Raw genomic sequence first — 16,624 nt, forward strand, 5'->3', positions numbered from 1 at the left:
CACTGGCTCAGAATGTAGCTGCAGTATCCACCAACAAAAAGCAAAAAAAAAATAGACAAATAAGACACCGCAGAAGGACATACTGAGGTAAATGGGGTTTCTGCTACCAAATAGCACGACTTGTGTCCTTTTAATATTCACGAGCTGCAGCATGACAACAGTGATTTTTAAAACCAGATCATCCACCTTCAGATGTTGTGCGTGTACTCTGATGTTGATGTAGACCTTGAGGAATATGGCACCTCTGACTGAAGGAAGCAGTTTTGTGTTCCTGGCTTACACATCCATGAGTAGTGCTCATAATGACTAACATGGCAGATCGGAACAATAGGCCATTTATCCAGATGCACAGAGTTTTAAGGGATAATTCATTTTCAGCAGTTAACAATAAAAGTCATGGGTTCATTACAGACATGAGTTTCAAATGCTTTAAGCGCGTATCAAATACCATCTGATTCAGACCACAGCCTTTTTTAACGATAGTTACATTCACTCCGTATTTTTTGATCCATTTATAGAAGCAAATGGTTATCTTAATTAGAAATATATGACATTGAAGAATAACCAATGCTGTTGATCATTAGCTTATACCAATGGCCTGCTCAGCATCCCAGGTGGATTGTACAAAACTGGAAGCAAAGATAGGTGTTACAGAACTGTCAGCCTTCAGAAAGCCTTGAGAAAAAAGCAAACCAAAACCGAGTATTTTTTCTTAGGTTGAGGAACAGGCCTCAGTAGCAGACCCCATTTGCCATCATTATCCTGTGATCATTTCCATGTTTGACACTTCCAGAAGCATTTTGCTTAGCCATGCAATGCTAGTGAGAGAGTCACCATCCAAGCTGTAGGTTCTGCTATTCAGCTAACACCATGTCCTGGATAGATACCAAATCAAGGGAAGTCTGAACTGCATTTGGCTGGTTATCCCTATGGTGATTCCATCTATCCTCACTGATACTACCACAACTACGAGTAGCCCAGTGCTATTCACCACGTAGTACTTGTACATAATCTCTAATAAATACATCAGGGAGATGGGCTTTATCTGCAGACAGGCCCTCATGACTGAGGTCTGCAGGTAGTTATAGTATAGTTATATATTATAGCATAATATACAGTTATATATATATTATGTATAAAAATTCCCTGCTACACTCAATTTCAAAAGTAGTGCTCAGATGGCACTGCCCCATCTGTGCTTTGGATCTGCTCAGTGGAGAGCAAACCAGTAGTTTAAAGGTCTGTGCTGCTCAGCCTTAGGAATAAAGGTAGTGATTGAAATGACAATCTCCTTATGGACTGAATACAGGATTTACTGTTTTTTATTGTCATAAGTATTCAGGAATTCTACTAAATATAAAAAAGCCTACCTAAATCAGACACAAGACCAACACCAAAATGCAGACTCTTCTCAAATGTGGTTGATAAATCTGAAGTCTGAATGGTTGTGGGACCAACAGGACTCAGCCCCAGAGACAGAACTGTGGGAGCCGGGAATGCTGCAAAGCTCCTGAACCTAAGAGTGCATCTTGCCTGTGTGCACAGGCACATATCACCCACCTCTAAGCCCTGAATAGAGCCCTGGTGGTATCCAGAAAGTAGGAACAGCATCCCCATGCCAAGTTTCTAATCTGCTTGACTGAGAGACTTGCAGTGCACACACACTTCCCAGCCTAGACAGAGACTTAACTACTTCTAGTCCGATTGAGCATCTCTCTTGTTTACGTGGAAGTGGACATTTACATATGTTCTTTCAGAAGCTGAGAAAACACCCTGGGGTCACTGAAAACTGTATAAATCAACCTTGAAAATGCTGCTCAACAGCAGGATGATTCCTTCGGTTCTCTGACTCAACTTCTGCATACAGCAGGCCTCCAAAGTGGATGAACAGAGACAGGTGCCATAGGAGGAGATAGAGACAACAGGTGTTCATGCTATGTAATACCTACCTGGGCATGATGCTAATGAAAGCATATGGAAAAGAAAAATGAAGGGGAGAGAAAAATAAAATAAATAGGGAAGATGGTTACAAATGAAAAATACATGTTTGTAAATCAAATTGTTTAATGCTTAAGATTACATGAGTCTAGACTACTAATAGTATCTCGCTTTACTGAATTTCCTGAAAAACCAAAGTCATTATAATGCAATGAAAATCACATTAAAAGGAAATGCAAAACAACTGAAGCAGTCCTTGTGAAAATTCTTAAAATCAGTAACCTGAAGGTGACAGAAAATGAAACCATGGAGTTAGAATGATATCCCCCTTTCATTATTTCCCCCTTTAGGATTTTGCTGCATTTCAGTATAATTTTGGTTGATAGAGAATTTGAGATAGTTTTCATACAATACAAAATAAACCCTATCAGTGACACGTCAGCGAGAATCTACAGAATTCCACTGACAAGATTTAAAACCTAAAATATGAAAAGTTTGAGATTAACTTAAACCGTCTCAACACTTGCCTGCACAATCATTTCTATACAACATCTTAAAACCTAAAAAAGTCCCAAACTTTATTACCATTGAAAGAATAAAAGGTTTTGATTTTAGGCATTCTGATGTAGTTCACAAACTTCCTCTGAGAGTTAAAAAGCCACACAGCCACTTTGTTTTCAGTGGACTCACTGTCTAAAAACCAGAGACTCCAGGCTTGCAGGACCTGAATGATGGGATTTACACATGCTGCGAGGCAAACCAAACTGTTTCCTGACATCCTTTGTTCCAGAAGCAATTCCCAGCCTACTCAAGTAAACAGATCGGATCCTACTGGTTCCACTGAGCTTCAGAAATGCTGCCAGAAAAACGACCAAGACTGGAGAATGAGGTAGCTTCAAAATTCTCTTGCCAAGATTTCAACTTTTTTTCTTTTATTCCGTTTAGTGTACCCCAGTTCCAAAGGCAGTGAAATCTGGAAACAGTGCTGATTACGCTCAGGCATAGCCTGGGTGGCTATTCTGAACGAGAACTGTGGGGGTTAATCTGCCAGCTTGAGCCTACCCTTATGCACACTAATGAAGGCTTTCCTTTTGGGAAGGGAACTCCATATTTTTTGTAGACTATAACGACCCTCCCCCCAAAAAAATTAAATCAAAGCTGCAGGCATTATTTTTCCACAAAGACATCTAGACTAAAGTTCAACTTGTTAGGTATAACCAAATCAGTACATTGTCTGGACTGAACACACTCATGTTTCTATTCTATTATTATTACTATAGTTGTGTCAGTAGAAGGACGACTCTTCTTTTTCCTGCTAATTAGAACATGAGGAACCAGAACGAGTGGATGTGCTTGCAGACAATACACTCACTGCCATTCCAGTGCAGAATGACCAAGTCCATTGCTCCTCTCCTGATGCCTTGAGCCAGCAAACCACTCCAAAAAGTCAGCTCACCTGATGCTCAAAGGCCCTGTTCACCCATTCCCTGACCCGTGGCAGCAGGAGATGAGGGTGACCACACCTTCCTCCTGCAAAGCGGTGACTGCCACGCTGCCACACCGAGTAAACAAATGCTGACCAGCACACCCCAAGCAGAGAGACCCCGCCAAGGGATTTCACACACTTACAGCAAAAGCAGTGCACAGGTGTAACGAGAAAAGTGATTCATCTGGGCAAATACCTGTCTGAGCGTCCTCCTTCCAAGCTGTACCTCAGGTAGTTCATTCCATCTAAGAACTGGCTGCTTGGCAAAGAGTCATCTCCCAGCTCCCGGAGGTCTTCTGGCCTAAGGTACTCCCCCCCATCTCCTGTCATTGTGTCATCACCTGCAAATCAATCACACAAGGGATAAGCACACACACAGGTTTGATGCCATTGGCACCTCAGGATCAAACAGCTGGATGGCACAATGAACAGGGAGGCATTTTCCACTCAGGAAACACTGCAGACCACAAGCAGTTAATGTATTTAATCAAACTGGCACATCAAGCAAGATATTTTGAAAAATAAAATTAAAGTCAAGGTGATTAATCAATTAGATTTCATACATTTTTTGCTGTTGCACGCACTGGCAAGGAGCACATTTCTTTGCTATACTCTAAAGCGTGGTCTTTCTGTTTTTTAATCTATTTCAGCTTTCTGGACACAGCTATGCCGTATCCTGACAGTTCATGGTTAAATATCACCACCTATTTGACTGCAACCTCTGTGTTTTCAGATGAAAACATGCTTTCTGTGGCCTTATGCCTTATAGTTGCAAAGGCTAATTTAAACTCTCTGCTTTCCACACCATATATCATACGAGGCTCTGTCACCCATATTCCAACATCTTTCTGTGATCAGTAACAACATGGATATTTCTAGAACATGGCAACATCCAGAAACTGGAAATAAGCTGACTTGCATAGATGGGAATGATCATAAATTGTAATGAATCCCAGCCTAAATGATCATTTGTTATCTGACACAGTAACCTTTATACATACACTCTGAATAATGAAACTGAATCCTTTTATTTTAGGTCAGAATTCTTTTCCCCAGGAAATTCTGTCTATATGAAGTCACAGTTTGCTTTTCCCCAGCAGACTAACAAAACAGATTCCATTGCCAAGCAACATGTAGATGTTTCCTTTCATTCCCACTTGCAAGACACTTCCTCTCCACAGTTTCTGCCTGGATATTTCAGTCATTTTCCCGCTGGTAAATCACTGCGGTGTGAGCCTGCCAGAGGCTTGGTGGGACCCACACAACATGACCCCAGGCCACCAAGAGCTTTAAGCCTTCTCATTTTCAAGGCTGTGTGGGCAAACTGAAGCTCATCTTGATACTTGTTTTCACAAAGCAAATCAAGCTATTTTTTCTAGCTTGACATTTCATTTAAGAAAGAAATAATTTATTATTTGTCATCTAAAGCTAAGTAAACTTGGGGGGGGGCGTGTAAGATTTTTATGTATACACAAATATATGTAAAAATGAGTCTTGAATCTTTCCAGTATAACAACAAAAACTCTTGAAAATTCCATCTGCCCACATTAAGAGGGAGAAACTGGGCACAGTTTCACAGAAAATAATAAAATGCATTTAATCATTTCATGTTTCCTGTCTTCTGACAGATGATGCCTCCTGTTTCCTGGGAATGTCATATTAAAAAGCACAGGGCTTAGTGAAAACTTGGAAGATATTAAGGCAATGCTGTTAATCAAACAGCAAAAGGAATTTCAAGTTATATTTCAAATAAACTAGATAATTATAATCATGCCAGACATTCCATTTATAATAGAAACAAAGGCAATATCTTTACCACTTTCCTCACACCCACAACCTTAAAAAAAAAAAATCCCAAATCCAAAGTCTACTCTGATTTCAGCTTTGGCCTCTCATCTGAGAGTTGTCAGCAGCAGGGCTAAGTCGCAGTGTTTGATGCGATGGGACAGTTGCAAGCAGTAACCAGACCAGGCACAGATATCTCGCAATAGCAGGCGAGGACTGAGGGAACTGCCCCCACCCCCTGTGCCCTCCCATCCTGAGATGAATGCCCCAAACACGCAGTGCCTCCTTGCATGTGGAGAGGAAAAAAAAATGGCTATTTCTCTCTAAAAGCTTGCATGTTCAGCTGACCAAGGGCTTCCTGACACAGCAGATCTCACCAGATGGTCTCTTTGTGGCGATACAGGAACTGCCCTTTTTCATCATGCCAGAAACAATTCGTCTGCCATCTCATTCCCCATCAAATTAGTGCCAGGAACATTTCCACCACTTACTAACCACTTTGTGACAAATATAACCCTTCACATTGATGCTCCATGGTTTGCTGTGGCCATATATGAATTTGCAAAACTGTAAGATACAACTGCTCTACAAGAATTGCTCTGGAATTGTTTCTCACAAAACAGAAAAAATATAGAGAAAATTTTAAAATAAAATAATAAAGGAAAGGGGGCTGTGTCAAATTGCCAGAATTTGCTTTTAATAGGTGTTTTTAAAGCCAGATACATGACTTAAAACGAATCATCATGTCAGCTACTGGGAACTCAGGGCAGCACTCACAGAATGGCAGAAGGTGAAGCAAATCTCAAAAAAAGAAATGCACTTCTGCTCTCAAGGAACTCAGGGGAGGGAGAGACACCTTGATTTTGCTTCCTTGCATATTAACCCATTGCAAAAAGAATTTCAGTACTTGATAGGTAGTTACTGTGCTATTTAAGAAGTTGCTACGTTGGATCTAGGTAAGAAACAATAAAATAACAAAATATCCCTAAGCCACAGAAGCTTTACTTCTCTAAGTCAGCATCCTTTGGCTACATTTAATGCTGCTGGATCCAAAGTGCTTTATCTAGAGGGTGAATTAACTCAGCGGTGCTATTCTAAATTTACTGCGTTTTAACGTGGAGCAACAGTAACATAAGTGGACTAAGAACAATTCCTGGCTGCAGCTTTAACTTCCAGGTTTAATTAAGGAAATCGAGTTTTCCCACTAATTCAGGTGCTTCTTCAGGAGGAATTCAGGAGGAATTATGTGCATGTACAACAGCAGTGGATTCTGTCCAGACTTAGCTTCTCATTTCTCACACATATGCTGCAGCATTAGCTGCTCCAAGGCCATGTGTGGGGGCACACAGGAAATTCACTGTTGTATTTAAGCACTGTGGGAGTTCTTCCTTCTAATCAGAAATCTCATACAGCCAGATATAGGATCAGCTGTGAACAGCTTCCTGGAATCCAAGGTCACTACAATGCAGTAGTTCACAGGTACAACACCTTGTCCATGAACTCTTTGCACACAACCTTTGTCTATCCCTTTTCTGCAACTGCAGTGTCAGCACTAATTACACTTGGGTGTGAACCAACTTTCCTGGTTGCCATCTCAGGCCATGCTGCTCCTGACAGCATTGTTTCACCCTCTACTTCATCCTTTCTACTCCCTTCTGCCTGCAAAAGTTATCTGTCTGGAAAATAACTTGTCAGGACAAAGAGATTCATTTTCAGACAGATCAGTTTTCTGGGCTGGGTCACCACATGGTGAAACGTTTGTGCTGCCAGAATGGAGGATGTGGGGTAGCATGGCCAGAGCTTGACAACTTCTGCAGCAACCAGAACTTGCTCTCAAGCAGACAGTGAAACTAGAGCTTTTGAAAATCAACCAGCAACGAGGAGACTCAAACAGAAACAAATGAACATTCTTGAACATCCTGTTCCCCTGTTGTATTCTCTCTCTAGAGCACTATACTTACTGCACTATCTCCCATGGGAATCTCAAAGATAAACCATTGTTGGTTCATGTTGCAATTTTATGTTGAGTCAGACATGACTGGCATCATCACTAGTCCTTTATTAAAAAGTTTGCATGCCTTCTCTCAATGAACAACTTCCAGGCAACTCTGACTCCTTCCCTCATAGGCAGCTTCACACAGCACCGACTCCTTCTCTCTGCAAGTTTCCTTCTTCCTTCTACATGACTGACTAAACCCCAAGCTATCCCTCACACAATATTTTCTTACCTTATCCGTCCTTTGCACGACTGCATGTCCCTTACTCCTCACAGCACAGCCAGCAGACTCCATCCCAAACTGCAGCAGACTCTGCATCTCAAGCTCCAACTCCAACTGCAACTTAACTAGTGGCCAGCTAGCCCACTCTTTTATAGCACCCAACCTCATTGGACAGGCAAGGCTGTTTCTACTCCTTGGTAATCATCGGGATCAATTGCCTTCTGCCTTATCCTTTCAACCTATCTCCCCACAGGTTTGTGCAGCTCTTCTGCCACAAAAATGAGGACATGGAATGAAGACAGAGGAGCATATTAATAGATGGGAAAATAAGAAAGAACCAGGCTCCTGCCTTTTCTAGATTTTCCTGTGTGTCTACACACACAGACTCATTCCTAACAAAAATATTTGCTTGTGCTTAACTTCACTAATTCTGTAGACATCACTAAAATACATTTCACAAGATACTTTGCAATAAGTTCCCTTTACTGCTCTAAGGATCCCTCAGGTGCAAAATGCTTCTTTCATGATGACAGCTTTAAAGCAACTGAACTTCGCAGCACTACAGCCAAGGCAGATACAATGATAAAAATGTACAGGTTTTTTAGTGCAACTTCATCCACACCAAGCACTTCTGCTGGCAGGAGTACGTGTTGCACAAAGCACATCACTTCACAGTTCTGCCTATGGGCTAGGAGTCTGTAGTGCAACCCCCATGAACAGGGATTAAATGGCATTTTAAATAAAAAATACAATGTGATTCTGTTCAAAACAAAGATTTGGTTTTGCAGGTAGCATAAAAAGTAAAGAATTCTGAGTAACAATTCAGTGGATAAAAACAAAAACGCTAGAAGAAAATTGAGGAAGAATCAGTACGACTCTCGGTCTACTCCAGATATTTTAAAATAAGCTACACAGAGCAGGACCTTCCATCCCAAGCTGAGCTATCTGATAAGATATTTGTCTTTTATTTTATACTGCTAAGACTGGATGTTAACTTTGTTTTCGGAATACGAATACTATATTAACAACATGACAGCATACAATTATGGAATGTAACTATCTTCCAAGCAAAATGCAAAATACTTATCATCAGTGACGAGCATGCTACCCAATGGGACCTGAAATACTTTGTTCAGCTTGAACGTGAACTCTTGTGTTCAACTTGATAATTATATAAATACAGCTGGCAGGTTTTATTATATATTATATATATAAAAACCATATATAAGTAGATATAAAGATAGACATTATATTTATTGTATTATAGGACTATAATAGCAGCACATCAATTCATTTCAGAATATATCGTGTCATTTGAAAGAACACAGCATCACAGCACCCTTGCTGTTAGCCTCTTATGAAGCTACACCACCACTAAAAGGTTCATCCTCTCTATTAAACAAGTCCTGCAGCCTTCCTGTCCCCAGCTATTTTGAAGTGACTGTGACAAGCACCAGCCACGATAGGAGTTCTTGCAGTGAATGTTAATTCAAAGCACGGGAGAGCATTAGTCATGCGGGACAGCCCCTTCAAGTTCTGCCAACACACTCAAGATATAGGTAATAAATCTGAGATTTTCTGGCTTCCCTTCTTCCTCCCACCTTGCAGGAGACACACACTCAGCCACACTTCAAAAGTAACAGAGAGGAGCAGGGTTAGGTACCCAAATTATGCAAACACGTGTTGTTTGAACACAAAAAATAAACCGAACAGTCTGAGTTAAACAAAAAGACAAAGTCTGTGGGTCTTACTCCACGAACTCCTGCTAACAGCACCCGTGCCACTATATGCTTCCCCATCACTGAAGGGTTCCTCATCAGAGTGCTTAAAGGCTGTACAACACACAAATTGGTTTGAGAAAAAGGAACACCCTGGATTAATCCTGTAGAAGCCGGAAGACATACTAGACTTTGTGGATTTAAAGATGATTCAAGGGTAGATCAAAAGACTGGGAGAAAACTACACAAGGTGAACATAAGGCAATAAGCAATTTAAAGGCAATTCAACATAATAGTTACACAATCAGCTGAGTGTTTCTTAATCAGAGACAAAGTAGCAAAATAATTCCACTGGTCATGATGCAGCAGAAAATAATTGTCTTTGAATCACATTTGTTTGCTTTTGAATTTTAAAACAAAAAGTTGCATCTAGAGCCTAAGCACCATATTTTCTCAGGAGTGTAACTCATTTATCAGCATAAATCCCATTTCTAAAAGCAATACAAGCACTTGTAATTAATGAATGCCATTAACTTTGTGCACCATTTAGAACCACAAGTGCATCTGCGTTCTTTGTAAAAGAAAAACACCAACTCTGTAACCTGAGTTTCCAAATTCCCAGGACTTTCTGGAAACTACTCACCCTACAAATTATTTGTGTGAAATAATAGCAATCACCATAAAATGGTACACATAGGATATTGTAATATTAACACTGCCAAATGTAAAAAGAAACATAGAATATCCTTTCAAATGTGTTTATATTTATTAATACTGCTGTGACTAAAATTTCTAAGAAGTCACTTGTGAACTCCCAGAAGCTGATGGATTTAGGCCATTTCTGCAATTCTGAGCTGTATAAAAATGTGGTATTTTATCACTATTCCCAAAAGGTCAGAGAGATTTCCTTAGGATGTATCTAAGTGGTGCAACACATCTGCCTGTAAAAGCCTCTGAAACCCAAGTCCTGACCTTATGAGCATGTTGTTGCTTTGTATCACACCATGTGTATCCTTGAGCCCCCCTGTGCCAAAAGCTCCCCGAGGGGAATGCTCCCCTCCCTATGATGCATCCTCTGACACAAATGTTTCCAATTAGGTGAAATTCCTGGGTATTTGTATCTGATATAGGTGGCACAGATCCAAAAAATTTACTGCTCAGATTCCTCTTTATGGGAGGGTCAAAGCCAACTTTGGGACAGCTCTAGAGTAACATTTTAAAGCCTGGAGTTGGGAAATGGTCTCATTTGCCAATTTGATTCAGATAAGCTTTTTCTGGAAAAGATGTATGGGTTCAGAATTTTGCTTTGTTTCAAATTTTGGCATCTTTTTACAAATACCATAATGATTACATCATTAAAAAAGAACTTCATCACATGCACAGCAAAATGAAGATGTCAGAGTATTCAAGCTGCTTCTTGAGCCTATATAACAGGTTACATAGGTGATATGGAAGAGGAATTTAGCAAAGTAACTCACCTTCTTCATCTGACACATCCAGGACCTCAGTCATTGTCTCGGGTACATTGAGCTTGTGCTTCTCTGTTACAGTCTGCAAAGACAGAATCATCAGTCAGAGGAGCAAAGTTTACAGCAGAGAATTTTAACAGACAGCAGTGGGATGTGCTGAGGCATTTCATAACGTGTTTCCCCTTCCCCTTTCTTTTTCATCTTTATTCCAGAAGCTCCTATTTTCAGTGCTGCATAAGGTAATATTTCTTCTGGCAGAAAAGTACAAAAATATAAGATAATCAGCTGGTCAGAGGAATAAAATTTATTTATAAATGGTGCATGTAGAACAATTCAGCTCAATGTTTCCAAGATGATTTTAAAACGAATTAGGTAATGTCTACAGAAGAGCTTCAGAAAGTTCTGTGGGGCATATGGAAATTATTAAATTGTAAAGCATTTGGAAATGAAGTTATGAATGATGTGAAATTCCTAAACTAAAAAAAGATGAGAAGGATTTACACAGGCCACTTGAAACATTTCTCCCCACTCTCAAGAAAAAGGTGACTACAGCGCATATTAATTATATTCTTTTCATAAATCATGTCTATTCCCCCTAAGCACTTACACATCAGAGGAAAAAAAAATTGTTTGAAGATTCTGAAACATATTTTGCACCTAAAAGCTCAAAATATTGTGAATCAAGGCAAGTATGGACTGAGGCATAGTGGGAGGATTCTGGTTAAACATGAGAGCACAGAGCAGGAAAACACTGGAAGTCTGTTTGGTTTTTCTTTTTAATATAATTTTATCTTCATAAATGACTTCTGGGAGGAAACAGAAGATGTCCAGGGGTGCTGAATCTAGAATGGGGACATCCTTTTAGCATCCAGATTCAGACTGGAGAAGGAGATGAAGAACATAACGAGAGAAACTGTAGGAACTGCAAAATGTGAACAGGTTGCCTGCAGGGGATTCCTCAGCGTGTTACGATAAAGGGGACAAAATGCCAAGGGCTTCAGAAGGAGCAGCGATCAGAAGTGCCTTGGTCACAACCAAAAAGTACCAATTTCCCTGGCTGCTCCCAGCCAAGCAAAGGAGTTCCAGAGGGCACACGGCCCGTAAGGATGTGTGGGAGCACAGGTGCCCCTCTGGCATGGAGAGCAGTGCCAGGAGGCCACGTGTGCCCCCCTGAGAAATCCCCTGTGAGGGAATGCTCACTCCCTGCTGCAGACACCCTCTATCGTGCATACATTAACATTATATGCAAAGGAGAAAAAGCATTTCAGGGGAGGGATAATGAAATCAGCCAAACCCTGAGCCCCTTCTGCAATATTCTTTTGGGAAAACACCCGCTGATATCAAGCAGTGAAGTCAATAGCAGCTTTTGTTGCATAAAACTTACTAGTTATTTCCTGACCCTGTTATGTACTTCTCTGTTCCTAACAAACTGACAAAGCCAGCATTCTTGCCAATATTGTAAAATACTGCACTTTCATAAGTAACTACGTTACCAACCGTGTAATTACTTTGGAAATTAGTTTTAAAAGTCTGCTTTACGTTTCTGAAATCTATTTAACTCTGACAGCAGTTCCAGTTTACCCTCCTGAGGTACAGGGAAAGAACAATGTCCTTTGCCTTAACTGGCAATCCCAATTAAGCTCCTAAATTCACTCTTCCCCATGAGTAAAAACAACTAATTATTTCTGTTGCAGCAGAACACATGTTCAGGGTTGCAAATTAGTTTATATTCACCGAATGCCCCCACCATCAGCACTGACTTTACCCCAGTATTCCCATGGCTTTCCTGGGATAGAAATGTCAGGCAGCAGTGGGGTGACAAGGCCAGTGATGACAGATGGGGAGGTGCTATCCTTCAGGTGGCACTGAATTTGTCTCTTCAACACCAGAGTTAACAAATAAGTTGAGTAATCAGCTAAGTTAAAGCACAAGCTGCAGATAGAGAGGATCACTGTCTACTTTTCTATCACTCGGGTAACCAAGGATTATGGACCACTATATCCATCTACTCATTACTTAGGTTTTTACAGGCCCCATATACAAACAGTCCAGTCTCTAAGGCTTGCAGACACTATTATCTATTTACAGGAAAGCAAGGATACTTTATTGACTTCCTGGCTTTCCCGTCAGTAAGAAAAAAATCACTTCATAATTTAACAATTGAAACAAAGCTTGGAAAAGAGATTCAAAAGAGTGTGTGTGCACATGCACATTGCAGAACTAAGAATCTTCAATGCCATCTCTGGAACACTGAACTCAGCAAAAATCATTAATTCTACATTAATTCTAATCCCAACAACTTCTGTTAGGAATTAATGTTTTCACAGGAACTTCTAGTATGATATTAAATTTTTTTAATTGATAGGCACATCAAATACTCTCAAAATTTAAAATCCCTATCTAGCCCCATGAATAGCCCACATGGATAATTGCTCAGTGTGTATTTCTCGCACTCCCTAAGTTTAGTGCCACTGAGAATTCTATGATGGAGTTTACTTAAGGCTTCTGTAATTTGAACCTTTCATGGTATGATCAGATTTTCATTGGGTGGCATAGAATAATTACGATATATAATTCAGGTATGCACACCCATATGTGCTTTCAGCAACGACTTACTCACAGCAGCATACTGCAAACCTGAAAGCTCCTCATATATTCATCCATCCATAGGAAGGCTATACTTGTTTGTACAAATGGCCCCAAACTTAATTGCATAGCAAACCTCTAAAAATCCAGTTTATTCTCATTTCCTATTGCTCTCTAATATTCCAGTAAAAAAAGTGCACTTTACTCTCTCTATTGATATATATGCATGTGGCTCCACTAATAACAGCACTAATGCAAGTAAGAAGAAGATTTGTTCCAAGTTAGAGCAAAGAAAGGCTTTGGCACTGGAGATCTTTTCCTCATCTCAAGTGGCAGTGACTTGCATATCAATCACGCGTGGGGCTGTGTAACATCCTCAGTGCAGTGCTCAGCCCAGCCTCAGAGAATGAGGTAGCCATGGAGACAGCACCTTCTCTCAGGGCTCAGGTCTGGCAACACCAACCTCACCATCTGGAGAACCTGAGCACAGGGAGCACCTGCTACTTAGCCCTCCTTTGCAGAACTTGTTCTAAATCATGTTTCATCAACATCTCCCCCTCCAAACATTACCATTCCACACATCCCTAAGGTACAAGGGTGAGATGAATTCATAGCTGGAGAATCTGCTGAGTGTATTGAGGGCTCCCACTTGACTTTTAAAGTATGCAGACATAGATCAAGATTTCAGATTTCCCTTATATGCAAGCACTACAGGTCAACTCTGCAAGTAAATTTCAGACTTGATTCAGTCCTAAACCTCAGGTATCTGATAGAAAAAAACATGAACCCTCAACGCTTAAAGAAACACTTACCCAAAGTAAATAACTTGCATGTGTCTTTTCATAGTGCAATTCCTATTATTGCACAGATCTAACACTTACATGAGACAAGGTCCAAGGCTGCACAGTGAAATACAATGGAAATGAGAAAGGAAGTTATTGCTTTTATCAAATAATAAATGAAAAACCTGTGCCAGGACACAGCATGGGAGATGTCACAAAGGTGTCCTCTGGAGCTTAAAAATATAACTAAAGCTTCTCAAATATATTTTCCCAGTGTTTTATTTTCCTAAACTTCTGATTAGATACGTATTAGCACGTACATGTGTGATGTGCTGTATGATTAAACAAGAACATGAAGTAATAACAACAGAGACACACAGCCTTTATTAGGGACTTCTGGAATTATGCCGGAATTCCTTCTCCAAACCTGACTCAGCCTGATCTTTGCAGGTCATTAATAAATTATGACACATTCTATTTGGAACCTAACACTATGTTATCTTTATTGCATCTTCCTCGGTTCACATAAAGTGCGATTGCTGTCAGCATGCAACAAAATGAAAAGTATTTTCCCATTTCTTTACATGAGATTTTGGACTTCTCTTCTTGTAACCCTTTCCATGACCGAGCAGTGGCATCTTTTTAGTAATCTATGGATTTTTACAGCTCTGAGCTCCTAAATGTCATCTACAGCTGATGGGGTTTCTAGGCCACTAAATTAGCATTAAAAAAAATAAAATAAAATTATTAAGCATTACTTTAAAGCAGTGTTTCAAGAAAAATGCAGTAAGCAAGACTTAAATCTAATTTCTTAAACTATGCACTTTTTCTAATGTTCTCCCTTTTTACCTGCTATGACACTTGTAGATGGGAAGTCAAAGTGCAAGAAGGGAAAACTTTCTCCTCTCAGGGTGTCCAAATAGATCAGCTTTTCCTGGCTTAAAGCTGCAGTACCACCTTGCTAATGTTCAGCACACACCATTAACGAACTCTGATGTCAAAATACAGGCTCCAAGAGTGCGGAGCACTGAGAGGACTGAGCCCATAAGGAAAGATTCCTCTGCATTTTGGAAAAACAGGATCTGTTTGAACTGGAAGTGACTTGAGTAAGAAGATGATGGATGTGATTCACAGCCATCCAGTGAGCATCATTAGCCTTGGCTCCAGGCCCTGGCTGGTGCAGTCCAAATGTAGAGATGCTGCAAGGAAAAAGCCCTCAGGAGGTGTCAAAAGTGTGGAGATGTAAGGCCAGATGGGAAAGGAAAAGTGAAAAGAAACAGAGAAAGAGGGCAGGATCTAAACAACAATGCACAAACTTCTGGAAAGTTTGGGTTTGCAGCTCAGGTCTAGAAACAAGTTTTACTCTGAATTGCTGTTTTCCATCGGTGTGCAAACAGATTTTGTTCCCTAGCTCAGGGGAGCCTGTTGCCTTACACACACTTCCACATGCTTATAGGATACACTCAAAGCACTGCAGCAAAAATGCAACAGAAAGGGAAGGGGGGAGCTAAAACTCCCAAAACAAAACAGAAAAGAGGTGCACGGAGAGCCTGAGGGAAGAGCAGAAAAACAACACTCTGAGTAAAGAAGAGCCACATTTGAATGCATGTGCAACTCACAGTTGTGGTGGTGGTGATCTCCTCCGTTACAACCTTCAGCGTATCGACCACAGAGATGTATCCCAGGCGCCGGGCGATGGCTAAGGCTGTGTTACCATTCTGAAGGGAAGAGAGAGGGGGAGAGCGCGCTGAGAGAGAGGGAGGATTGTGATGTGAACCAATGAGATCACTCTCCACGCTGCATGAGCCAGCATTTCCATCCAAAACAAGGCACAGCCTAGGAAAATCACGGCTTTTTTACCGTTACATCTGACTCTGTCTTTGTAACTTCTTAAAGACTATAGCCCCAATTGCCATGGTAACACAACACACATCTGCCAGATTCCAAATACTACAGCGCTGTATGGTTTAACCCTTCAGGGCTCACATCTCGCTATACAGCGTGTCTTGCCTGCATAAGTTCGGTGTTTATTTTGCAGAAATACTCTACTAAAAAGTAAAAGGTATTTTAACTTTTTACAATTTCACTCCCACTTGAAACTGTTACACCTTTACCAGGTACAATTCCTTATCTGGGGAATACAAAATTACAGCTGTGTTGTTCACATAGACTCCTATTCCTTCATATAACAAAAATGTACTTCCATTAACAGTTCACAAAAGCTAACGATTTAACAAATATAAACCACAAAAGGCTTCGGGGTGAGGAATACAGTTCAATTTAAATACATTTATTTGCAGTTTGAATGTTCATAACATATAGAGACATGCCATTCATCAATTAGACACTAAAATAATTTAGCAAGACTTCAGGCCTATTTATCCCCATTTCATCTCCTGGAACACTGGCAGTCCAGAGTCCCTGTGTCACTGAGCTTGGGGAGGGGAGGAAGGAATGTGTTCCATGGTTCTTTGTGAAGGGTTCTAACAGAATTGTTCCTTGTTATTTTGCACTGAACCAAGGGACAACATGCTGGTCTCCTGAGGAATCATGGACTGTCACTGTACCGCTCTTTGCATGGAAATTATTTCTCCTGTGACCCCACTGCACCATGCACAGGGTTTATCAGCCTGAGGGCTCT

At 40.6% G+C, this 16,624-nt stretch overlaps 1 protein-coding gene across 11 annotated transcripts in view; it reads right to left on the minus strand.

Annotated features, from left to right (window-relative positions):
* The window catches only part of ANK2 (ankyrin 2), a 265,077-nt gene that overhangs the window by 61,664 nt on the left and 186,789 nt on the right, over nt 1-16,624 (minus strand). For 9 of the 11 annotated variants that reach the window (XM_088164284.1, XM_088164286.1, XM_088164282.1 and 6 more), the window contains 3 exons: nt 15,603-15,701; nt 10,625-10,697; nt 3,621-3,765 (listed from right to left, as the gene is read on the minus strand). In XM_088164284.1, the coding sequence (XP_088020410.1) occupies nt 3,621-3,765; nt 10,625-10,697; nt 15,603-15,701 (317 nt within the window). Of the gene's footprint in view, nt 1-1,949; nt 1,962-3,620; nt 3,766-10,624; nt 10,698-15,602; nt 15,702-16,624 lie in introns of all 11 variants that reach the window. The other 2 variants (XM_088164287.1, XM_088164276.1) reach the window with 1 other exon arrangement.

Source organism: Sturnus vulgaris, chromosome 4, assembly GCF_052056855.1.
Source record: "Sturnus vulgaris isolate bStuVul1 chromosome 4, bStuVul1.hap1, whole genome shotgun sequence".
NCBI lineage: Eukaryota > Metazoa > Chordata > Aves > Passeriformes > Sturnidae > Sturnus > Sturnus vulgaris.